The sequence below is a fragment of the Pipra filicauda genome, unplaced genomic scaffold (genome assembly GCF_003945595.2).
Source record: "Pipra filicauda isolate LSUMZ 115617 unplaced genomic scaffold, ASM394559v2 scaffold319_size1146426_pilon, whole genome shotgun sequence".
Lineage (NCBI taxonomy): Eukaryota > Metazoa > Chordata > Aves > Passeriformes > Pipridae > Pipra > Pipra filicauda.
The window spans coordinates 575,676-601,642 of record NW_024104442.1 but is presented as its reverse complement, the minus strand read 5'-3'; the positions used below and the strand labels follow the sequence as shown (position 1 = coordinate 601,642).

The window sequence follows — 25,967 nt, the reverse complement described above, 5'->3', positions numbered from 1 at the left end:
GCAGTGAGAATATCCACTTTGTGTCCAGAGTGTCTAAAGCTCCTTGGATGCACTGTGCAGGTCCCTTATTTGTGGCTTTACCTCTGTCCCCTTTGTCCTGCCCTCCTGCCCCCCCATCCCAGTGTTTCTCATTCCAAAAAACAAGCCACCAGGTCAAGGTGGTGAAGGCTCTGGGTGCTACCAGGACACCCCACCATGTCCTGAACAGGGAGTGTGGATGGGAAAGAAAGGGTGCCTGGCTTTTCCAGGAGGAGAGCACTGGAGGGAGGGACTCCAAGAATTCCTGGCCTCCAAGCATGGTGACATCCTGAGACAGAGCCAGAGCCAGATGCTGCTCAGCAGGGTGGCAGGGGACAGGGTGGTGTGACTGCCCTGTGGTGGGTCCCAGCCTGCCCAAAAGAGGCAAGAACATGGGGAAAAGGTGGCCTTTTGGGAAGGTTGATGCTGATCCCATAAGCATCAGGCACCTGACTGTGTGGGTGGATCCCCAGTGGTCTGGCTCAGGGGTGGCTGCTCAGCCTTGTTCCAGCTTGAGACAGGCCAAGCTTGTCCCTTCAGTTATTTTTGGGGTCTTTGTCCCTTGAGCTGTGTGGTTCATGGCAGCATCATCTCACCCATTTTGCTGTCCCATGTGCCATCATTTGGGGGATTAGGACCAGTGGGCAGGAACACCCGGGAGCTGAACTCTGCAGAATCAGGGCCATGCATCATGTCTGCTTGGGCAGAGGCCAAGAGGCAGAGGGAGGGAAGGTTCTTTGTGTGTAAAGGCGAAAGGGGGAACCAGACCCTGAATGGTCAGTGGACAGGAGCAAGTCCCCACAGCCCAGCATTCCCCACACATGGCAAACACCCCTGGAGGAGAGCTCAGGACCCAGGTGTGGAGCTGGCAAGGTGGCTGCCATGTCACCTTGTCACTGTGACTGGGAGGATGTTCTTGTCTCCAGAGTGTGGAAAGCACTTGGCCTCTGGGTCAGTCCAGCTGTGCATTCGATTTCCCGCTGTGACCCTCCAGCCTCCGTGGGGTGAAGCCACTGTGTCTTTGCTCTGCACGAGGTGACAGCCACAGTCTCTTTGAGCACAGCCTGGACCAAGGCTTGGCCCTCTGTAGTCCCTCCCCTGTCCACAGATTATGGGAGCTGGGTTGAAAATGTCCCTGAGTGTCCCTGATGAGAGGGCTGGGTGAGCCTTTTGCTGAGAGTCTGGTGCTTTTAGCAGTTGTCCGTTGTTGCTGCTAATGATTTCCCTTTGGAAGGGAGCTCTAGGAGCAGGGTGCTGAGGCTGAGGAGCATGGAGAGCCCAGCAGCACTGTCTGTGACACTGAGGGAGGACAGGGACTGGATTTTTACATCTTGTGGAGTCATCCATGGGAGCTGGCTGGACCCCCAGAACGTGGCTCCAGCCAGGCAGCAGCTGAGCTTTCATCCATGGGGAAGAGGAGGAGTGGAGAGGTGGGACGTTGGCAAGGTGAAGCATGAGGTGGTCAGTGAGATCCAGGAGCTTTCGAGCGAGCTGGATTTAGGGGTCTGCATGCAGAGGGCTGTGGACACACACGGCGTCGGTGTCGCCGGGAAGGCCACGGGACAGGGAGCGCTGCATGGCCCGGCAGCCCAGGGGCCCGTCCTCAGCAGGGACCGGGAGCTGAGGGCCCTGGGTGGTGCCGGACCTGCCGTCGGAGCAGAGCAGGACGCTGGAGTCGGCCTCACACTTGGTGGTGCGGCTGTAGTAGGGCTCCATGACGTGCCGCAGCTCCAGGGGCACTGAGAGCGGCAGCACCTCGGCCTTGATCACAGCACCCAGGGGGCCCTCGGACGAGGCCGCCCGGAGGCTCTCGGAGCGGCTCATCTTGATCAGCAGGTCGATGGTTTTGTTCTCGGCCTCGAGGAGGCAGCTGGGCAGCCCCTCCCCATCTCCGGCCTCCCCCGTGGCCGGACATTTGCTGAGGGGCCCTTGGTCTTTGCCGTGGAGCTTCTCACTTCCCAGGCTCATGTTGCAGGGCTCCTTCTTGGCCTGCTGGACCTTCTCCAGACCTTCCGAGGATCTCTTCACCGACAGGTCCAGCGGCCCCTCGTGGGGTTTGGTGGCTTTCTCCAGTGCCTGGTGGATGTGGTAGAGCTCCCTTCGTATTTTGACCAGCTGGTCCCTCAGCTCTTTTTGCCCAGGGGTGTCCTCCTTTGCCAGATCAGACAGTTTCTTCTCCACCTCCTGGTACTCCTCCAAGGTTTTGGACAGGTCCCCGATGAGCACGGTTGTTGCCTCAGAGTCTGTCATGGTGGCAGATGTCTCCTGGGCTCTGCTCTGCTTGCAGAGACTGTGGTCCAGGGCAGCACCCACAGAGGGAAACACTTCGGTGTCATTGCCCCTCTCTGGTTCCTCAGGCTGCCCTGCGAGGACCTCTGTGTGCCAGTGGTCGAGGACCTTGGGGATGTTGCCAGCGTTGGCCCTTGAACCGCTGCAGAGAAGAAGCGGATACAGTCAGTAGGGAAAATGACAGGAAAACCCTTGGACACAGGTCCAGGGCCAGATACAGCCGGGGCTCCTCCACTGGCTGCTGCCAGTGTGGGACCCTTCCAGGAAGGATTTTGGTCAAAGCGTGAAGAGCCCTGGCTGGACCTGCTCCTGGCATCGTTCTCCTAGGAGGAGGATGGGCCCTGGCACACACTGTTTCATGACACCCATCAACCAAGGGAGGGACCAGCCTGGGGAAATGGTGCTGATCCCACCCCATCTGGCCAAACCTGGGTTCTCCCTCTTCTTGGAGCACTGGAGAATGTTGATGGAAATGACCATCCTACAGTTCTGAATGAAGGCTCAGTTGGAGGGGATCTCTCCATCCCACTTGAGAGCAGGGAAAGGGCAGGTGGAGACAGAAAACCACAGAGAGCTTCTCCAGAGAAAGTTCCTCCAGGTGTCAAAGGGGTGGGTTTACTGTGACATTTTTCTTGGAGTCACAGCTGGACTTGCACAACCAAGGGAGGAACCGAAAATCTGTTTAAAGGAGCTGTGCACATTTCTAGCCCCAGGTAAAAGGAAATGTTTGGGAACGTGACCCTCCTTCTGGGCTTTGAAACCAGAAGGCGAATCAAAGGAATGCAAATGGGTGTGTTTAAAAATAGGCAATGATTGTTCCAGCAAACCTGGGATATCTGGGGACACAAGAGGAGCTTTCCTGGAGCCTGAGGAGCACAGGTCTACACCACACAGACACACACGACCTCTGGCTCTATATAGAATAGGGGAAAGCAAGTGACAGCATGTGTGACATAGCCCAGGTGCTTGGACACACCTGGAGGGCAGAGAGTCCTGCTCTGAGTGGGCACTGGTGTGGACCACCAGCCTGGGGGATGCTCAGCCCTCTGGAGCTCATCTCATTAGAGATGATTAGATTAGTAGGGGGATCAGTAATACAACAGGGTACAAAGGTGATGTTTAAGGTCAACCAGATGTCAGGAAGAAACTATCACCGGCAACTTACCCGCCCTGGTAGCTGAGTTTTTCAGGCATCATCCTCTCAGGTCCTATCAAATCCAGCCCGTTGGCTGGGAACTTCCTCTTCAGTGGGTTTCCTGGAGGGCTGCTGGTCTCCAGACAGGTCACCACTCCCAGCTCTGTCTTCCGGACGCCGCCGTGGGTGAAAGCACCATCCTTCACCCCCACCACGGTTTGGTAGATGTCAGTGGCTGGCTTTTTGCGCAGGTTGGTGAGGCCCAAAGCTGGGCTGCCCTCCTTCTCGTGGGACAGCCATTTCTCTTCTTCTTCCTGCTCCAGCATGGCAGGGTGGCTGAGCTCAGAGCCTGGCTCCTCCCGGACACCTTTGGACCAAGGAAAACCTGTCTTCAGGATGGGTACCTTCAGCAGCCCGGGTTTGGTTGGCTCATTGGGAGGTTTGGCCTGGGGTGGTGTGGGCATGACTGAGCCCACCAGCTGCTGGGTGTCTGGCTTGCTGGAGGACATCTTGCTGTCAGTGGAGCCGAAGGTGTGCTCGAAGAGCAAGGGGTAGTAGAAGCGGGGAAGGAAGGCTGAGCGCTCGGGGGTCTGCAGAGGTTGGAAGTGGGAGGCGTGTGGGTGCATCAGCTGGGCCGTGGAAGCCAGGAAGGGCAGCTGAGCCAAGTGTGGGTGTGTTGTCGTGCTGTTGGCCATGGTGGGGCTCAGGTAGGAGAAGAGACTGGGGTTTAATGGGTAGTTGATACCCAGCAGTGAGAGGTTTAGGCCCTGAGGTTCGTGGTAGTCACTGTAGGCTGGAGGTGGATAGCACGGGATGATGTTGCTGTCAGTACAAGGTGGGGAGACCTCAGGTGTATTCCTCCTTTGCCCGTTTGCCACCAGCTTCCACTGCTCCATGAGGATCCCACCGCTGGCCAGGCATTTCTTTGGCACTTTGCAATGCTTTGGCTTAGCATCTAGGTCAGGGGAGGCCATTTCCCTGCTCTTCATGACATGGTTCTTGAGGGAGAAGACATCCGTGATGATGAAGTCAGGCTCCACCTCCTTGCAAGGCTTGTTGTCCCTCTTGTTCTTGAAGCCGAAGACCAAAGCATTCACTTCTGGTTCAGCTGGGTCACCTTGGCAACCTGCCTCTTCGCTTTTCTCTTTCTTCTCCCCCGCATCCATCTCCCGCAGCAGGCCTGCGACGTCCTCCTCCTCCTCCTGGAACTGGCCACCCTCTTCACCAGCTCCTTCAGCAGGCAGGATCTCCACTCCTGACTTGTCGTCATGGCCATCCCTGCCTGGAGTCTGCTTGGTCCGGCCCGACCCCACCGAGGCGGCCGAGGAGTCACAGGTGTCCTGCTCATCCCTCCGCCCGCGCAGCCGGGAGGGCTCCGTGTGCAGGAGCCGCAGCTCCGGGTGCAGCAGGTTCCCCTTCTTGTAGGGCCAGTCGGACTCGATGAGGAGGGACAGGGAGTTCTTGCACAGGCTGTACTTCATGTGGTTGTAGAGGTGGGACTTCTCCATGCAGGTGAAGGGGCACTGGAAGCATTTGTAGTTGTAGGGTTTGCCCCATGGCCTTGGGATGTAGTGAGGCTTCTTCGGCTTCCTCTCCTTGTGCTTGTAGACCGAAGTTAGCTTGCAGCCCACGTCGTCCTTGGACATGGCGGTGGGTGCCTGGAGATGGCTCCTTGTGGGAACAGAGGGGCAGGGTGTGTGAATCTTCCCACACCTCTCCAGGAAGTGCTGTGTGCCCTGGAAGAAGGACAGCATGGAGGTGGTGAGCTGTGCCTGCAGCTCCCCAGGGTGATGGCTCTGCTCCGTGGGCACCTCCTGGACCCAGAGACTGGAGCTACAGACGTCAATCTGGAGCTCCCATGTTTGGGATTGAAACCCAGGCCAGTGATGGAATTTTTACCCAAACCCTACAGGTGTTCCTGTACATGCTGATTCCCTTATTGACCCTCTTCTCTCAAGCCACCCCAGAGGAAAAGGAAAACAAACACTATTAAAGGCATTGAAGCTAAACCACCTTGAGCTGACATTGAGGCACGCAGCTGCAGCCTCCCTGGGGCAGCCCCAGCCCAGCCCAGGGACCATTTCCCTGCTGAAGGCAGGGAATGAAAGAGAAAAGAATGGAAACCTAAACACTGTGTTGGGCACAGACCTGTGTGGCTTTGGCTCTGCCCTCTCCCAGGCTACTGCAATGTCAGAGCTGATGGAGAAGTTCCAAAGCTGTGGCACCAAAGCTGGTGCAGAACTGGGCTAAATGCAGAGACTTGTGAGCCTGCACAGGAACGTGTGATCTGGGCACAAAGAGAGCAGTTGGATGGACAGACTAGGCGGGAGAGACTGTGGACTGACTGCCTGGAACTGGGTGTCAGGGCTGGAAAAGCAGACCTGCCTCCCTGGCTGCGTGGGGCTGATACTGTCCTGTGCTACAACAGGGGTAATCCAGCCCAACAAACCAATCCAGGTTAAACCACACCTCCCCACTTCCAGGTGTCTTCCCCAAGATCAAGATGTTCAGGCAACATCCCCAGCAGGCCCCTGATGCCGTGCTGTCCGCTCTGTGCTTCCCACCACAACCTCCCTGGGGACAGCACGTCCCTCCAAGGTCGCTCCACCAGCTCTGGGAGTGGGCCGAGGGGCACAGCCTTCTGACTCCTCATCCCCCAGAGGAGCCAGACCAGCACAGGCTCCACGGCCACGAAATTGGGCTCCTCCACAGATGGCAAAGCAGTTACGGGGCACCCGACTCTGATGCACGTGTCTGTGTCACCCCTCCAGACACAGATTTGCCCTGGAGGGACTTGCCAGCTTCTCAGAAAAAAAAAATACATTTCTCCTGGTGGGGACAGAGTTTGAGGGCTCATTCTGTGTATCTAGGGCTCATTTCTCAAGAGCCAAATCCTTCCCCCACCCAGCAGGTCCCTGGGCAGAGCTCTGCCCCAGGAGATGCTGCAGTCAGGCTGGTGTGGGGATGCAGAACCCAGGAAGGAGGAGGCCAGGAGCAGATCCAGATTGCCACCAATGTGGCAGCTGGAGCCATTCAGGGAAATAATCTGCTCCCTGGCTTTTGGGAAGAAGGAGACAGGATTTGGAGGATGGGAAGGGAAAGAGCCTGTGTGTCTGCAGCTTTAGGCAGCTGGGACAAGGAGTTGCCTGGGGGCAGGTCCAGGCAGTGGCTCAAGGACCTGACAGTCCCTGAAACAGGAATACTGGTGATCCTGGGGATAGTCCCACCAGCCTCATGCCCAGGTGATGGCTGTGCCAGGCTGAAGGTGCTTCATGGTCTGTTATCCAATCTCCTCACCACAGGCACCAAAGGGTATCACCTTCCCCCAGGAGCATGGTGAGAGTGCTTGCATGATGGAAGAAAGTCCTATGTAGGACCCTTTCAAATTTCTTTTTGAGGGTCATCATAAACAGCAGGAAATACTTCCCACCTACAATGGGGACAGGGAACGAGCCATGCTGTGGCTTTCCCCAGACCAGGCTGAGCTGCAGGCAGGGCTTGGGGACAGCCCTCTGCACACCCACGTGTGGGCTGAGCTGGAAGCCGACCCTGCTGTTAAGAGCTGGTCATGCAGAAAACAGGCAAAAACGTCCCCTTGTAACAAACCTGCAGCAGCCAAGGCTGATTTCTCCCATCACAGTGGAATGTACAGGCAGAGCTTGGGGCCTCCTGCCTGCAGGTTGAGGGCAGCGAGGGACAGCCTACAGGGACATACTTGTCCTTCAGCCCTCAGACACGGTGTGTGTGCATCACGCCCGTGAGCCAGGAGAGCTCAGCACGCGCTCGAGGGAGCAGAAGGGATGCAGCAGCTGGGTGGCATGAGGTCCCTCCCAGCATCGCTCCCTGGCTCCAGCCACCGAGCCTGGGGTGCCCCAAGCATCCTGGACCTCGTTGTCCCTGGTTCCCTGCCCCATGTCACCCTGCTGGATGGCAAGGAACCAAGTGCAGGGAGCTGGCACCTCGGCCCTGCTGCGATTCACGTCCCCTGTTTGCAGGTCAGTTGAACAAACATTTGCTGTTTATATGCCAGAGGCAGATTAAATCTTTGCTGGAAGACTGGCACTGGTTGTTCCATTCCTGCACACCTGATCCTCCTCCTCCTCCAAGGCTGCTGCAAAAGCCGTTGTTTCCCCTCCTGTGCCCGGTGGTGCGGGGCACGGCAGGGAGATCTCCCGTGTAGGGACAGGCAGCTTGGCTGCTTCCACCTCCTTAACGATGCAGAGAGGAACAGCAAGGGAGGAGAAGGGGAAAGAGCAAAGAAAAAGAATGAGAGAGTGAGAAGGTGCCCTGCGTGTGATCTGGGCAGGCCCCGGAGGAGCAGAGGCATCCCCAGAGCCGGCTCAGGCCCTGTGGAGCTGGGGGACAGGCGTTGTGGCTCCTGGTTGCTGAGCAGTTCCCGCACCAGCAGATCTTCGTGGTCTGCTGAGTCTCTCTCTGCCACAACACATTATTTCCAGTGGGCTGCCAGGCGCGGCGGGGGGGGCCGTGCCCGGGGGCAGCGCGGCAGGGACCGCGCACCTGTGCCTGGGAATTGCGGCATCCCTGCTCCCCGCCCCGGGACCGCCCAGGGCAGGGCAGCGCCGGGCGGAGGGAGCCGAGCGGCAAGGGGAGAAGAAAGAGAGGGAGACAAAGGGAAAGAAGAAGGGAGAGATGCCCAGGAAAGAGATCTGGAGTCCCCGGTGCTCCAGTGCTTAAATATCCCAGCCTGGTCTCCAGCCACAGGGATGCAGGGAAGGGCATACAAACCATTGGGATAGACGAACTGTGTCACCTCAGCCGGCCATCATGTCCCTACTAACAGTCAAAGTAGGTTCCTGAGATGTAGGAGAAGTATCTATAGTACCACTCCAATTCTAATCCCTCGGCCATCCCAGGAGACGGGGTGCCACTGGATGCAACACATGGCAGTGGCCCTCCCCAGTCTGAATCTCCAGGAGCTTCTCTTGAAGCTGTGGAAATGTTCAGCCTCCAAAGCATCCTGCAGCAGGGAGTTCTTGGCACACTGCCCAGAGCTTCATTCTCCAGCTTTCTGAGCCTGTTGTCCCCACAAGTTTCATTTAATGGCCCCCAATTTTTTGACCGGTGGAAGCAGCAACCACAGTCCCTGTCCACCCTCCAGCCACATGGTTCATCATCACACCTCTGCTTCACCACCTCCTTTCCAGGATGAAGCTGTACGTGGGGCCAAACCCTTCCAGACCTCATCCCTTCCCTGAGCCTCCTCCTAGTCTGTGGCAGCCACATGCAGGAAGGGGCTCAATCCAATGGGTCCTGTACCAACACAAACAGTTCCTGCCATCCTCTCCATCCGTAGGTGGGCATGTCCTGATCTGCTTTTACAGACACCCAAGAGCTGTTCTGGCTGGAACAGAGACCCCATCTCTCAAATTGGTGTCCTCCTTTTGCCACTGACCTGTGAGGCTGACTCGGGAGGCTGCCAGGGAGCTACAACGCTCCCAAGGAAATTGGTTGCCCTCAGCCTTTCCTAGATGGCTGTAGGACATGGCATGGAGGAAGGGGCTCAAGAAAGGCACTGAAGTTCTTCTCCACTCATTGTTGTGATGAACCACCTGCCTCCACCTCGTCCTGCAGCCGAGGGCTCCTGTGGTCTCTCATGAGCTGGTCCTACCCTGGGTGGGAATTCATTGGTGGTGCCCTGCACTCCCAGCACCAAACAAAAGGACAACTTTTCCCTGCTCCTACATCCATCAGCTGCTTCTTTCTGGGCTGTCCCGGTCCCTCATGCTCCAGAGGCTCAGCCTTGCTCCAGTCTGTGATCCCAGCACTGCTGTTTGTCCGCAGCAATCGGCATCCCAGGGACATGCTGCCCTGGTGACCCTGCCAGGACAGGACAGTGGGGAGCAGAAGGATGGCACTTTAATGGGATCTCACACCAACCCTACAAACCATACCATTGCTGCCATTGCCCGGATTCTGGCGCCTCCCGCGGGGTTTGATCCCGTTTTTCCAGCGCTGTGGCTGCAGCAGCCAGGCAGAGCCGGGCAGAGCGGGGCGGGAGGCAACAGGGAGCCGCTGATCAATGCAAACCACTTTCCCTCCACTACCCGCTGTTGCCGCAGGGGCTGTTCGGCTATTAGCGGCTATCGGGTCCCTTTTTATTTCCACAGCCTGGGGTTGTGTGATTTGAGCTTTTAAGCGTTTATCGGAGGCTGGGATGGAGGCAATTGGCCATGGCAAAGCAGGAGACACTCGGCAAGAGGGAAGCCTGGCTGGGGGGGCTGAGACCTCTGCACCTCCCCAGCCTCTGTGGCAGTGACTGTGGCAGGCCATCCTGCCATGTCTCTCTGGGGTCCCTACTTCAGCAACTTTGAAACTATTCCCACCTCGAGGTGTACCTTCCTCTGGCTTGATGCCAATTGTTGCATCAAAATCTCTCCTCTTCCCAAATCCACAAAATAGCTTCAGAAAGGCCTGGGGTTTCCCATCTGCTCCAATCTTTCTATGTCTGCCCGCCCACCACGTCCTCGCACGCGAGGCCAGAGGCTCTGACCCACACCCCCAAACTCAGCGCGGCTCTGCTGCTCGGAGGGTTCCTCATCACCTGTTCTGTGTCTTCATGTGTGGGGTCACCAAAGCATGTGCTTCACATCCCAGGGTCAAGCTGAAGTCAGAGTCGTGGTCTACAAATCTGAAAATACTTGGGCTCCCAACCTTTGGGTTTCCGGCCCATGGGTTGATCTGGAGTTTCTGGTTGGGAAAGCTCAGTTCTCAGGGGGCTTTTGGTCAGGGCCACCTGCAGAGCTAAAGCCCACCCCAGACATGAGGTAGCTCCATCTGTGTGAGCATTGCTGCCTTTGGAAGTGCAGGCCGTCTGGCGTCTCCTGCTGAGCCTTGGGGTGTCCTTGAGTCAGATGATGAACTTACTCCCTGCCATGTGCCAGAGCCACAGCACCTTCACATGTACAAGTCTTCTCTAATATTGAATAAAAATCTTCTCCCTTCTATGCACTTGTTCAGGAAGTGTTATTATGTCTCTGACCTGTCCCAAGATGCTCCTCCTCTAGCCTCTATCCCCAAAAAGCATCTATCTGTCCCTAAAACTCACTGAGCCTGAAGGCTCCCTGGGGCAACGCCGGCACCGCGTGAAAAGCGTTCAACCAAGTGGCAATGGGCTGGAGTCACCGCCCCGCCTGTGACACTCACAACACAACTCACAGGCTCCCTGAGAGATGAGATCAGGCCGTCACAGCCTCCAGGCTACTCTCCAGAGACACGAGGGTCCTCCACCACAAGCGGCCTTCCTCCCACAGCCTTTCCTGCTGCGAGCCCTTCGGGGAAGAGGCAGGTCCTGGCTCATCAGGATGTAAGACTGTCTCTCCACATTATATCAACCACCCCCACAAGCTTGTGCCCAGACCCCACAATGGGAACTTCCTACATCTTCCTCCACCTCCACTCTACCTGGTAATGGAGCCCCAGGAGACCACAGGCTCCCAACTATGGTGTCAGTGACTCGATGGCAAACTGATCTCCAAATCTGTGAAGACAACATCAATCTCCAAATGAAAATGGGCAGCTGGAGAGAGGAGAAGGTGGTTGTGCGAAACTCAGGAGGGTCAACAGTGTGGCTGACACCCAGAGGTATGAAGAGGAGGTGGTGTCCAGGCTGGCATGGTTACCAGGGGAAAGGATGGACAACTGAAGAGAACTGGGGGGGCTTAAGAAGTCTGTGAAGGTGGAATAGGAATGTATGGTCCAACTATCCTTTGTGCTAAAGTCTGGGTCATCCCTGTGATGTGCAGGGCTACTGAAGGTTCAAAGCATTGCCTTTCCTATCTCCAGAAAAAGTTTCCATAAATTCTTCCAGTTTCTATGACATCTGAAGTTCTTTTCCCCACTTAGTGGTTTCTCCTCTTCCTGGTGTGACAGCCCAGGATGGATCCCACTGCCTGTGACTACCTGTCCTGGGAGATTCCCTCTCAGCTCACCACCTGGAAGACTTTGGGTATGATGGGATATCTGTGAGTGTCCTCAGTGTGGACACAGACATTAGATCATCTCTCTGCCCCATTGGGAGCACAGATCTCCAGGCTGGGTATGGCCACCTCCTCTGCCACCTCCTCTGCAAAACGATGAGCTCTGTCACACAACAAGGTGCTTTTTGTCACCCCCTGCCCCATCAGCTCCATGATCTTCCCAAACCTCTGCAGCACCAGTACTTAGAAATCCTCTCCTCATTTTTGTTTCCATTTGTCCTTGAACAGTTCACACTCAAACCCTCTTGGGATGGGAATGATAAGAAAGGGAGGAGATCTCTGCTTTGCTTTTGCTGGCCTAGCAGAGCCCAGATCTTTTCACGTCTCCTAAGACACACCAAAGGTCACCAAAAGTTCCCATCTTGATACAACCCTCCTCACATCCTGAGCTCTCTCCCACGATGTACCTGTCATGCTTGTACTTGCTACCCAGGTGTCCTTCACCACCAAATCAGTCTCCATCTTGCAATCAGAAAATGCACCTTCTTTCAGTTCAAATCCACGTGGTTTTCTCTGGGGACAGGAGCAGAGAGTCTTCCCTCCCTGCCTGCCCACCTCCTGCCTTGCAGCCCAGCCCCCTCCTGCTCCTGTACATGGCCATGGCTGTGTCCTCAGTTATCCCTTGCTACAGGAGAGGAGCTGCACACAAGGACATCACAAACATTACCCTCACCCTTCCCTGTCTCCATGTTCACATTCAATGCTTCCTACTATCTTCAGGGCCTTTCCCTTCTGTCCAGTTCTTGGCAATGTTCTGTCTCTGCTCATGTCATGGATGTGGCTCCTCTCCTGCAAAGCTGTGGTTTAGCCTGTTGGCCCAGGACATGCCCTGCTGCAGGGGGTTACCCATCCCAGGTGCAGGACTTTGCCATTTCCTTCACTGAGCTCTGGCAGGTCCCTGTCAGCCCCTTTCTCCAGTTGGAAGCTTCACCTTCCCTGGCTCAGCACAGCCCATTGAGCCTTGGCAGTCCAGCCAGATTTTGACCCACCTCGTCTTCGCATTTCCAGTTTGGCCACGAGGATACTGCAGGAGGCCTTGTCCAGGGCCCTGCTGAGGTCACTTACACAGCATCCCTCTGTCCCCCCCTGCCCAGGCAGTGAGTCATCTCTGTACAGCAGTCAGGCTACTCTGACACCAGTAAATTCACCCTGACACCTTCTCACCATTGCTGAAGACAGAAAGGACTTCGAGGAGGACTCACAGCTGTCCCAGAGATATGTCTGGCCCACTCTAGGTGCTCCCTAATGTGTCTGAGCCACATGTGCCATGGTACACCTCAAGCCAGGAGCTGTTACGTCCCTGCAGGAACCTCTGCACATCTCAGCAGAGCCTGGGCTGGAGCCAGCAGTGCCCAGGGATTGCTTGATTGTCCCACAGCTGGCCCTCTTGGGACTTTCTGAGCTTGTCAGTGTCTCCAAGGGCTTCCCAAGCAAAGCATCACTGGTTGCAGCCACCCAACCCTCATTTGGCATTGCCCCATTCAGCCAAAGACCCTTCCTTGGTGCATCCTTTGGACATGGGCCCATTTGCAGACACACTTATTTCTTCCCTGTGTCCTTTTGGGCCCTCCTGCCAGCTCAGGTGGGCAGGGGAGGGCAGGAGAGGGGATCACAGGTCACAGGGAACAGACCTTGGTGCACACACAGTACATCCCTTCTTTTTCTTGGTCAGTATCCTGGCTCTCAAGGCAATCCCCATAGACCCCCCTCCCTCTCCTGTTAGAGGAGAGGTATCTTCTCAGCCAAAACATGGCTAAGATGGAGCTGTGATTTCAACCACTCCCAGAGAAAAAGGGGGGCTGTGGCAATGCTGTGCCCCCACCCAGGAGGACATGAGCTTATCCCTGCTCCTGCCTGTCAGCTCTCAGCTCTGAATTCAGCCAGCAATTTTAGGATGGAGCCACAAGAGAGACATTTAAATCATGACAAGGTCTAACCAGCCACCAAAGAACTGCCACCTGCAAAGGACTTTTTATTTAAAGTAAAAGCTACTAAAGCTACTAAAAAAAACGGAGAGGCTTGATGTGCCAATTTTGCACAAGTTTGGTGACCACATCCATGAAATCCAGCCCATAGTAAAACCCATTTCAAAATGGTTCCAGTTAGGAATGTTCCCTGCTTCTCCCTCCCCATCCTTAGGTGACCACAAGCAACTCGACACACTAAAAAACTAAAGGGGAAATGGTTCAACACTGGCTGGGAGAGCTTGGGAACATCAGGGAAATTGCAGAACAGAAGAGCTGGTTGGGAAGGACTCCAGGGAAGGTGGAGGAGCAGAGCCAGGCAGAGGCCCTCTCGCAGGGATGGGATACTCTGGCTTGGGGCCAGCAGGCAGGGACACCCACAAACCCTTCAGGAGAGAAACTTGTTTTGTTCCTAGGGGATACCACAATCCCAGCAGAGAGGAGGGAATCAGGAGGGACACAGCCCTGGGAAGAGGCTGCTCTGTGGGGACCCTGAGCACACCAGCCAGCACATCGCGTCTCTTTGCAGCCGCTTTGCAGGCAGATTTCTCTCCAAAACACATATTTAGTCTCCAAATGCATATTTATTCTTGGGCAGGAGCGTTTGTGATGCTGTGGGCAGCAGGCACCTCTCTGCCTGCCCCTCAGGAATGGTGTTCAGTTGGGTTTTTGGCGCGGTAGCCTCCTCCCTGTGCTTCCAGCTCCTTCGCTCCCTCAGGAGGAGCAATGCCTGGGCTGCAGCACGGAACGGGAGCCGAGGGATGTCGCTGACTCCGGAGGCGGAGACGGAGCGGGCAGGTAGCACTTGGCCACCAAATCGCCCAGCAAGGTCTGCACTGGCCAAGGGATGACCAGGAGGAGTAACAACGGCCCGAGGCAAAGCCACTGGGACGAGGCAGGGATGTTATTAGCTGGAGCATGAAGCGGGAATGCAGCTCGTTAACCTGTGCTGTGCCGCAGGACCGTGTGGAGCGGCCGCGTCCCTGCAATTCCCGGGTGTCGGCAGCGCCGGAGGAGCCGGGAGGAGATGCTGTGACAGTTCCCGAGATGCCTGTGCAGGAAGGGGGGTATTTCTGCATCCCCCCTTCAAGCGGAGGGCCCCCTCCCACTGCCTCTAGGATGGGCAGGACTCTGAAATTCCTTGGAGGTTCCAGGGAAGGGTGAGAAGACCAATGCGGGATGACACATTCACAACCTCCCATCGCGAATTTTCACAGAGGGGAACCCAAATCCTCCCCTTGGAGGAGGGGTGAGAGCAGGGCAGCTCCATGAAACCACGCAGGCAACACCCAGAGGGTGCCCAAAACCTGTCCCCATCCCAGTCCCAGGGTTTGCCACCACCTGGATACACAGCTGGGCCTTACTGACCTGATTTCCTTGCCTCTTTTTGTAAGAAGCCTCTGACTGCTGTGAACTGTTCCTTGTTATGTGACCTTTTGATTTAATTACCAAAATTCCTACAAACAGGCATCCTTTGGCATGAGGAAGTATATTCCTAATTGACACCATTAGGCATTTCAATAACTCACCTCCTCTGAAAATTCAATGGCTCAGTTTAGTTTTCACTTCCATTAAGAAGGATTTAGAGGAAGAAAAAATTATGGATAATATGGATAATACTGTGCTACTGTTAAATTTCAACCTTCACCTGGTTTATATTTCTCTTTTACGATTACAAACACTCATCATATCTCCAAACCTGCAGCAAACCATTGATCTTGATTATTACACAAACAAGAAGAGGTAAATATGTTTAAATTAACCTGCCCTCCGTGTCCTCTCAGGCCGGTTCCCTTTTCCCGACGTATCATTTCATTTTTCAGTGGGAAGAACAGTCAGACCTCTGCCACCCATCACACGGCCGTGGGGAAAGCATCCAAAATCCTCCACAAACTTTCTATTGTCAGGGACTCACGAAGGCAGTCGGACATGTCATTAGGAGAGCAACCCAAGCAGAAAGGCCCCATATGACCTCCCCGGTGCCGAGTGCCTTTAATAAGCAGGAGTTACACGGCTTGCAAAGAAACAGGAGAGCAGGATCAAAGAGCATCCCTTGGGAACAGCCACCTCCCTGCACCCAGTGGGTTCGCACATCCCCTGTCCGGGGACCAGCTCCCACTCCTGGCCGAGCTCGGTGTGGCACTGGGCTTCCCTGGCACTACCAGATGCCTGGGAATTTATCTGGGAGAGTCCAAAACTGACAGGAGAAGGCAGCTTGTAACAGGGGGAATGTTTTCCCCTCCAAGTCCTTGGTGGGTTTTGTTTCCTGCCCTGACCCGCAGTGAGACCCCTGTGCTGCCTCCAACACCTTCCGCCCTCCGCCCACCCCATCTCTCCCCAAAACAGATTGAAATGTCAGGACTTACAGCTCGGTCCCTTTTCCGTCCCGGCTGGGTCCCTGCTCAGGGCCGGGAGGCTGCGGGGAGGCTGTGGGAGCGGGGTGAGGGCTGTCCCCCCCCCGGGACCCAGCGTCCCCAAAACCCGCCGAGGCAGGGGCCAGGTGATGTCCGAAGCCGCTCCTGAGCATTTACAGGGTTGTTTGCAGGAAACATCAAACTCGGCAACAGAAGCGCCAACCCAAGAGTCATCCCCCCCCCCCCCTCGCCGTCCCTCCCCACCCTCTTGCTTGGTCTCATTTGTACCGATTTGCCCCGCAGGCTTCGCGCTGATTTGCCATGTCCCTGGCAGGGCTTCGACCGGGGAGGGGGAGCGGGAGCCAGACGGGGAAAGGATCGGGGGGAGCAGCCATGGGGAGGGTGGTGAGGACCAACAGGAGCCTGGCTTGCCAAAAGCAGTTCAAACCTAGAAAAGGCTTTAATGTGCACAGACGGAGCAGGCTGGGAGCAAAACCAGCTGGGCTGGAAGCGAACGTGCTCGGCAAGAGGCTGGTTTGGGGCTGGGTGCGTGCGTGGCTCCGGGCCGGCTCTCTGCTCCAGCCCCCTGTCCCTAGGGGGGGAGGCAGAGGAGGGAGGGGAAGACTAGACGTGAAAATTCTCCTTCCAACATCAACTTTTCCTGTCGACGAGTGATGGCAGGATGCCAGCCTGGTTTTCTCCGGCATTAATGATTTACCTGCTCCAACCACCACCCTTGCCCTGACAGCTTCTGTGCCACATCTCCAGCTCAAGATCCCCCCTTGTGTCACAGGACGGGTCCCCTCAATCTGGGACCGTCCCACCATCATCCCCACTCTGCGCCCATCCTGGAGCTGATGCCATCTTCCTGATCCAGTGTCCACCCTGGAGCTCGTGCTCTGGAATCCCCGTGTGGGGCTGAGCACCATCGCGGCGAAGAGGGGCTTCCCCTTGTCCCCTTGCAGATCCTTTTCTCCTAGAAGCGAGCCTCACACCACCCAGCTGGGGTACCTGGCACCCCACCCCACCCCGGGTGTTGGCTCTGGCTGGAAGGACCGGGGGGAGCTGTATCCTGAGAATCTCCTCTCCGGATGCTGGACCAGCCCAGACATCTGCATCGTACTAACCCTGCACGGCATTGTTTAATGCAATTCCTTAAAACGGGACCCTCCCAAAACCGCCTGATGTTCTGGCTCAGCTCATCTCTTCGGGGCCAAGTGAGGGGACCCCGTGTCCCCCCTCGTGTTGAGCCATCAGCTCCCTGTCACCCGTCCTTGGTTTATTATTTTACAGGGCTCTGGTGCCAGTGCTGAAGAGCCGGATCCAGCACCGGGCACGGCAGTGCGGGGACCCCCTTGGCTGTGCACCCCCTGCACGGGGGGGCCGTGGCTCTGCTGCTGTCCCCGAGCCGCGGCAGGGGCGCAGCGCTGCCCGGGCACTCCGCAGGCAGCCGGGCCCAATCTGCCGTGGCACAGGGCCACCTGTGCTGGCTGCCCACGCCATCTGCGAGGGGGGGCCGGGGGAGCCGCCTGCCAACGCCCCCCGCCCGGGTCAGAGAGCAGGGGGACAACTGGGGAGGGGGAAGCACGGCTGCCTCGCTCCATCCGAGTGGATGCCACCGCGTCCCGGAGGGAGGAAGAGGAGCGGATGGGGGCAGCCTCCACGCAGATTTCTCCTTGGGTCTGCTGCCATGGGGCTTGGGGGCATTTTTCTGAGTCCGATAGGGACAGTCTGCACCCTGGTACCCCCGGATGGCCACCGCATCCCACTCCCTGCTGCCTCTGGGTGTCCCCGGGTGCACGGGGGCACAGGGGGACCCCGGCCAAAGTGGGTCTTTAGGGGTGTCTTGGATCCGACACCCCCCCCCCCCCGCGCTGTGCACGGTAGGTCCCATCCCGTCCTGCCCTGTCCCAAGGGGAGCAGCCCAAATCGCCCCCGGGAGCCTGTTAGCAGAGAGGTGGCTCTCTCTGCCCTCCTGCGTGTGCTGGTGGCAACTGCCATCCTCCCCTCCCTCCCTGCTCAGCTCCGGGAGCACCCTGAGAGCTCCCGGCCGCGGCTGGAGCCTCCCGCGTGTGTGGAGACGCACACTCGCCGGATCCAGGCACCGGCAGGTTCGTTCCAGGAACCCCCACGGGCGCGGCGGCTCTGCCTGTCCTGCTCGCAGGGGACGTCGTCCTTTGATGAGCCGATAACGGAGCCTGCCCTGCGCCTTCCTACAGGTAGCCGGAAAGTTTTATTCGTCACCGGCTGCTGGAAAGGTCACGGCGTCCTCCTCCCCCTTCTATTTCTGGCCCGTGCCCTTTCGCCGGCGGAGCGGGGGAGCGCTCCCGTCCCTGGACCCCGGACACGCCGTCTCGGTGCGGCTCCGGTGCCTCGGCCCGGGGGGGTGGGAGGGCTGCGGGGGGATGCTCCGTGCCTGCCCGTACTCTGCCGATGCCGCCCGGGCTCGTTATGGACCAGAGAAGCTGCTGCGGGGCCGTGGGAGCCATCAGCTTCCCAGGGAAATAGGGGGAATTTGGGGACGCAGCGGAAATCTTGCTGCAAAACCCGCAGGAGATGGGTCTGGCCCCGGTTGTGACGGGCACAGGCGTGCTCCCGAGGTAACGGGGCTGAAGCAGTGCCCAGAGTGGGGTGCCAGGGATGCAGTGGGAAGCGTGGGTCTGGAGGAATCTCGGGAAGCGCTGAGCCCTCACCTGGGATCGGTCCCTCAGCACACACATCCCCGCAGGCAGCTGCCCGGTGCTCTCGGCATCCCTGCACAGGCAGGGCTGGATCCGGTGATGGGAGGGAGAGTCACAGGAGCCCTGGCACAACAGGGGCTGTGGGATGCTGCTCCGTCTTACTGGTGCCACCCAAAAATAAGGAGCAAAAAGGGAGCACTCCTCACAGACAACAGGAGAGGAAAAAAAGAATTCATCCTGAAAACTGCCCTTTGCCCAAACCGTGCAGATTTTTTGATCATTCTGGGAAATACCCAAACCTTCATCTGAGCTCCGTGGGGGCCAGGCAGGACCTGCCCAAGGATCCACCATCCTTACCAGCCGCCGTGGCCTGGGATCACCCTGGACCCAGCCTCACATGCATGGGTTGACTTGCAGCCATATGAGGAGCCCTGGAGACCCTTTGAACCCAGGGGGACACCCCCACTGCACATCATCCCAGCATATCCCGGGAGGGCTGTGAGCCCAGGAAGAGCTGCAGAGGAGCCCAGCTCCCCTTTCCAGCCTCCCCAGTTTGCCCATACGGTGTTGCACCATTAGACCCCTCGCTGTACAGAGCCTTTTTCTACTCTGGGCCAAATGAAGAGGGTTAAGAAAAGCCCCGGGGAGCTTTTTCATCCCCCTTTGTTCGTGGAGCAAAGATATTCCCAGCCTGAATCTATAGATTGGCCCTTAAACTACAAAAATCTCCGGGGACCAGAGAAACAAAAGTAGGTTTTGGTTGCGGTTTGTTGTGTTTTGCGGTTTTTTCAGTTTCTTTTCCTGCGCAGACAGCCTTTGCCCAGGAGGGGTTCGCATGAAAAATGCATGTGGGGACTGGGGAGCGGGGGGAGCGGGAGGAAGGAGCTATCGATCAAGTATCTCTGAAAGCCACACAGCTGTGCCAGCCCTGCTGCCTCTGCCAGCCCTGCCCGGCGCTCCCGGTGCCAGGCTCGGTGCCTGCCCCGGATTTGGGGTGGGGTGGCTGATGTTGTGCCCAGGAAATCACCCTGGATGCCGAAGAGGAGCCTGTGCCACAGAGTGATGTGATGCCTCTGCAATCCCTGCCCCGTCCATGACTCGCTCCATCCGGGCTTGCACTTGCTCCTTACGGCACACGAGAAATGGAGTCGGTCCCTTTTCTCCCCAGATCCAAAGGATGCTCCTCCCAAGCTCTGCAGGACCATAAGGAGGATCTATGGAACACCAACAGCTCTGCCCTCTCTGCCCATCAACCCACCCACCAGGCCCACACCTCTGATAAGAAATTATGATAATTGCAAACAACAACGATTCGAAGCCTGATGCAAACACAGACACAGCCCAAGTACCAGGATGGGCGACCAGGACCAAGGTGGGCAACCAAACACTAAAGTGAGCAAGCCAATCCACCTCCCAGACCAAAAAGAGCAAGTTGAGGCATTTCTAGGTCCAAAAAGACCTGGTGCTGGCAGGAGAGCAGGGACAGGGGTCCTGCTCTCAACTCTGGATCTGTGCTTGGTCTGGTCCCAGCAGGGCTGGTGGTCCCTTACAGGCAGTGTCCTCACTCTGTGTGGGGGCTGTAGGTGTCACCAAGAAACCCTGGAGCAGAATAAGGCACTGCAGGGGTAAAACTCTCTGCAGATGGTGCTCATTGAGGTGGGAACATCAAGGGATGGCGCTGGAGTGGATGCTTCATACTCTTGATGTCCCCCCCACCAAAACCAGCACTGCTGACTGAAATCAGCCCAGGGTCTGGGAGAACAGGAAGCGCTGATTTTAGGCTTCAGCTTGGCTGAAATTCAGCTTGCCCTGAAATTTGTCCCAGGTTCGAAATTCGGGAAGGATGGGAGAGGAGAAAACACTGACAAGAAAAGCAGGGGAAGACAGGGATAATCTGATCCCATAAGGGAGAAAAAATCTCTGACATCTTTACTTCTCCCTCTGGCTGGGCACTCATGTACAGCATTGGGGACCTCCTGCCTTACCAGTGACACTGGGATGGGGGCACCCAGAGGTACCCTTTTGGTCACTCCTTTGCCTGATTTGGCTGAGACTTGCTTGGTTCAAGTGCACGGGGGGAGCAGCTCAGTGCCCTGCTCACAAATGGGATTCTGGGGGCTTAGCACTACACAGGGGGCTCAAAAAAGCCAGAGAGGGCTTGCACTGTCCTCATTTCAGTGGCACAAATCTGAGAGCATTTGCCACCAGGAAGAGTTTTCAAAGGTCCATCAGCTGTCCCCTTCCTGGAACTGAGGGGGTGAGGTGTCCTCTCCTCTACTTCCTGTGCTCCAAGCCAAGGGCAGGGCACTTCCTGAGCCCCTGACAGCTCTTCGTGCTCTGCCTGATCCCGATGGTGCCATCAGATTTACCCTCCTTTCCCAGGAAAAACTCATGGCAGCAGAGAGAGAGTTTGGCCCAAATCACCGACTGCATGGCAGGACATCCAGCACAGACCCTCGACTCCCTGGGAACCAAACCCCAGCACGTCCCTGGCCCTGCGTGTCATGGGGGCATCAATCCCTGGGTCCACACACGATTGCCTTGAGGATGGGCAGCTCCAGCCGTGCCCGGAGCCTTGGTGCCCACAGACAGGCTGCGGGGTGCTTTTGGGGTGACCCCCATCCTGGTTCAGTGTGGAGGGGACACAGCTGTCCCCCTCCCACCAGTGTCACCCTGCAGAGCTGGCTCTGCTCGCGGAGGGGCCTCTGCCTTTATGCTGCGGGTTCTCTGAGTGCCCTCACCTAAACACAGCCTGGATTCCATCAGTGCTGGGCTCTGCCGCTCCCCTGGGCTGACCCCTCGTACGTGCGCGGGGGCACCGCGGCAAACGCTGCGCGGGCAGCACTGGGGAAGGGGAATGGCACGGGGGGAACCAGGGCACAGAGCAAGGCAACATCCTCAGCCTGGCCTCACACAGAGCGTTTTTTTCATCTGTGCTTTTACTGGGGGTGTATAAGCCAAAATGCCCCCAAACAATCCTTTGAATGATTTTTCCCTCTTTATCCCAATTACAGTCACAACAGCCCTTTCGCCTGGGACAGCCAGGTCTTGCCCAAGAATCTGGGAGTTCACGGAGATTCCCCAGCCCCAAACACGGCCAGGATTCTTCAATCCCCACATCTCCCTCAGGCACAGTCGGTACCCCAAAGCAAACAAACCCCACCCCTCTATAAACTCGGCGAGGCCCCGCGGAGCGCGGAGCGGTTGCTAGGATGGTTTTCCATTCAGCAGGACACAAAGTATCTCCAGCACAAAGCCTGATCCCCCTCCGTGGGGCCGGATATGTGGTACAGGGACACCGCAGCATTTGGGCTGTACAGACCCCTCATACCCCCACACACACAGACCCCTCACACTTTGCGTTTGCCACCCTGTTCCCTCCAGCCCACATCCCCCCTTCAGTCCCGACTGGGAACAGTTTTCCTTGCAAAGGGAATTCCAGCGCGGGAAGGTGAAGGCAGCCAGGAGAGCGCTGGAGGCAGCGAGAGGGATGTGCAAGAGTGTTTTTCAAAGTTGTCTGGTAATTCTTTTTGCTGCTTTATCAAAGGCAAAGGGGCCCCCGGCGCGGCCGGGCGGGATGGGACGGTGATGGGCGGGAGACGCCGGAGAGCAGCCGGGCAGGAGCCGTGATCTTCCCGCAGCCCAGGCAAACCTCGACAGCAGTTAACGAGAGTAAAGGAACGCCGGTTGGCCCGGGATGCTCTCCCACTCAAGGCATCGGTGTTTGCAGGGACAGGGGCTGAGTCTGGGATCTGCCAGGTTCTATCTCCCACTCTCCCCACCACCGTCCTGAACTCCGCTGGCACCAAAAAGGCTTAAAAAATCCCCACTAATAACAGCAGTAACTGCCCCATCCCTCCTGCCAGCACAGCAGCTGGGCACAGAGCAGGTCCCTCGCACCTTCCCCCTACGTGGGACACCCTCCTGGAGCAGGGGACGAGGAGGACTTACCTGCACACAGGATTCCTCTTCCCTAGCTGCGGCTCCGCTCTGCCTGATGTTCTCTCTGTGGAAGTGGGAAGCGTTTTAGATCATGCAGTAGGTTATATATTGTCTGCAAGTCTGGCCCTAGGGCGTCCATCAGTTGGTCTTGGTTTGCTCCTGCCCCTATATGGAAGATGCATCACATGCTCCGCAGCTCCCAGCTATCAGCCTGGCAAAAGAGGAAAAGGAGAAGGAGAGGAGAAAGGGGGAAGAAAAAAAAATTAAAAGGATCTTCATCACCATGAAAGAGGCAGAGAGAATTTCTCAGTGGAAAACCCACCAGCCAGAAATCCCTGCCTGACTTGAACTTTCCCCGTTCTCCTTTTGTTATCCCCAGCTCCCAGTGCCCCCTTTCATCTGCTCTTCAAGGCTGGTGAGACGTGAAGGCATTTTCACCTTGATCCCGCTCCTGCTTCACCTCCAGCAGGTGAGGGGCTGAGGCTTCACTGCCAAATGCCTCTGTCCATCTGCAGCTCTCCAGCACAAATTATTTACCCCTCCCCAGTAATGCCCCCGGTGCTGCCAGGCAGGGCAGGGATGGGGCACTCCCGGGGCTGTCCAACCATCCTCCCCCAAACACACCCAGAGAGCAGGTCCTGGGGCACCAGGGCCACCACACATGTGCAAAGCTGCTGAGATGGCACATCCTGGAGTGGGGGGCTAGCCAGGAAAAGCTCCACGTTCTGCTTGGGGCTGTCCCCTTCACCCATCCAAGGGAAAGGGGATGGTGGGGAGCTGCCAGCACAGGGCCAGGCATGTGTGAGTGTCCTGGCCACCACCACGGTGGGGGCAGCAAGGACAGGCAGGAGGCTGCTGAACCTACTCTCCTGCCATATGTCCTGATGTTTGGAGGACATTGTCCAGCAGAAGCTGGAGTTTCCTCCCTTTTCCCCATCTCATCCTCCCCACGAGCCAGGGTGCACAGCCAGTTGTGCAGAGCAGGGGCTGCAGAAATCCCTGTTTCACGACCTTCTCCACCAGATTTTACCTGGCACCAGGCTCGTCAGCCCTTGGTGCCACTGCCACCATCCCACCAGCTCCCCACGGCAAAGTGTTGGTCCTGCTTCTCCACTCACTTCCTATCTCTTGGCTGGGAGCCAAGAAGGACAAGTCATTCTTCTGTTTTGGGTGGGGTATTCCTGGCTGGAGCTCCTCTGGGAAAGCCTTGGCTTCCCTGCCAAGCAAGCCTGCCCTCAGAAAGGGGGCACAAGGTAATGACATCCCTCCCAGAGCCTGATATCTTCTACTGGATTTGGTCACATGCAGCACAGATGGGCTGTTTTTCTGTCCATAATGATGGGTTCCTGCTTTTGTTATGAAGATTGTGCTGCTCTTTTTCAACTGTTTTTATTTGTATTTTGTTTAAGTTCAAAATCTAAGAATTTTTTAATAAAAAATTTTGTTTGTTCCCTTCCCAAACAACCCAACCCTGGCTGGACTGACAATGTGCTCCCAAGGTCTCAGACCCTTCCTGCAAACCTGCGTCTTCTTCTGACCTGCATTTCTACCTCCCTCAAAAATATTTGGGAAAAAAATAGCCTTGGGCTACACCACTTAATAGAAACAATTCTGGAACCTTGGGTACATTCACAGCTGAACATGGGTGAGGGATCCCCCATCTCCAGCTGACACAAAGAGGGAGTATTTGACTTTGAGGTGGCATCTGGCAGGACCACCTAAATACATGACTCATGGAGCTGAGCCCCATGGGGTTGTGAGCAAAGATTTCCTTGTAACACCTTGGGAGCTGAAGGGCCAAGGGTCAGACTGGTGATGTGTCTGCACTGAAGGGTCTCTCCAGGTAGAGGCATCTAGAACCACAGAGTCATAGAATCATGGAATATCCTGAGCTGGAGGCACCCACAAGGACCATCCAGTCCAACTCCTGGCCCTGCACAGACACCCCAACAATCCCAACAATGTCCCTGAGAGTATCATCCAAACACTCTTTGAACTCTGTAAGCCTTGGGGCCGTGACCACTGCCCTGGGGAGCCTGGGCAGTGCCCAACCACCCTCTGGGGGAAGAACCTTTTCCTGAGATCCAACCTGACCCTGCCATGACACAGCTCCAGCCATTCCCTGAGGTCCTGTCCCTGCTCACACAGAGCAGAGATTGGAGCTGCCCCTCCACTGTTCCTAGTGAGGAAGCTGCAAACCCCGATGAGGTCTGACCTCAGTCGCCTCTTTTCTAGGCTGAAGAAGCCAAGTGACCTCAGCTGCTCCTCCTACAGCTCTATTCCCCTCTAGAACCTTCACCATTCTTGTGTCCCTCCTTTGGGCACTCTCTAATAGCTTTAGATCTCCTTTATATTGTGGCACCCAAAGCTGCCCCCAGGGCTTTGGGATTGTGTCTCCTGCCTTTGGTTCACCAGACCTGGGCTGAATTGAGACCTCCTACCCTGGAGCTCACACATCCATCCTGCTAAAGCTCAGCCTCACCAGTCCTCATCACTCTGAGGATCTCAGAAGGAAGGTCCTGGAAAGGCCAGTACCTGCTCTGACCATGCTTTGTCCAGATGGACCAGGATTTCCCCAGAGTGCCACATTCTCACAACATAATTGCTTCTGATGTCCCTGAGTGTTCTGGAGCCTTGTGATGCTGCTGTAGAGGGGCCCATGGCAACGCCAGAATGCCTGGTGTTCCCAAGCTCAGTTCAAATAGCTGTATCAGAGCAAAGGCTGTGACCCTGGACATCTCCAGGGACAAGCTGCTGTGTGTCCAACCAGAACCTCCTGAGACTTTGCAAGAGCTCATCGTTCCTTCTCTGCAGCTGAGGAGCACAGTGCCCTCACGGGACCCTTTCTCACAGCCACTGCTGGGACCTTCTGACCTGGGCAGTCCCACCTTCTGGGGTCAGACAGCCCTGCTCAGAGATGGCCTGATGGAATAGTACAGGTGCCAGTGACAGAGCAGGTCTTTCTTTTCCTTTCTGGGGTGCTCTCATCGAAAGGAAATGGCACTGCTCCTTTCTCTTGAGTTTCAACTGCACTTTGGTCCATCTCAGCCTCCTCTTATGGTTTTCAGTGACTTTCAGCAATCTTGAACTTGCAGTTCTGATGGTGGACTTTCCTGCTGGATCCATACTTATCTTAATATTTGCCACACGGGGAGGTCCCTTCCCAGCTTTGGCGCTGGGGAGGTGCCCCATCTCCCCTGCCAGGACCCCCATCCCACCTGAATACCTTCCTCTCATGTTGATGCTGCCTTGGCATGGCCTCCCACCAGGCTGGAGGTGTCCTTGCCAGGATAACAGAGCTGGATTCAGCCAGGAAGCTCAAAGGCAACACACTTGCAGCTCAGACTCTGGTGGGAGACGCTGTTCTTGCCGCTGAAGGACCCAGGAAAGCAGAGTCCTGGCACAAGCCACACCTTCTCCATGTCCTGCTGAGCAGGCTCCTGCTCAACAGACTCAGCCTGCTCTCAGGGGTTGGGAACAGGAGTCAAGGGGTCAAAGCAACCAGGAGAACTGATGTCCTTGCATTCTGTAAATCTTCCTGTGTATTTAAATGGCTCATAAAGACTTTGGAAGGGGATGGATGAACA

General features: G+C 56.6%; 1 protein-coding gene across 2 annotated transcripts; it reads right to left on the bottom strand.

Annotated features, from left to right (window-relative positions):
• Positions 1-1,433: 1,433 nt before the first annotated feature.
• Positions 1,434-24,994, bottom strand: PRR35 (proline rich 35). 2 transcript variants are annotated; one of them, XM_039383655.1, is made up of 4 exons: positions 24,916-24,994; positions 22,390-22,591; positions 3,473-5,178; positions 1,434-2,449 (listed from the first exon to the last, which is right to left on the bottom strand). In XM_039383655.1, exons 3-4 carry the CDS (start codon positions 5,086-5,088, stop codon positions 1,516-1,518), a joined length of 2,550 nt encoding a protein of 849 aa, XP_039239589.1. In that variant the 5' UTR covers positions 5,089-5,178; positions 22,390-22,591; positions 24,916-24,994; the 3' UTR covers positions 1,434-1,515. The 2 variants fall into 2 exon arrangements, 1 of the variants encoding a protein (XP_039239589.1); XR_003543882.2 differs by lacking the exons at positions 1,434-2,449; positions 3,473-5,178 and adding an exon at positions 19,210-19,631.
• Between the last annotated feature and the right edge of the window lie 973 nt (positions 24,995-25,967).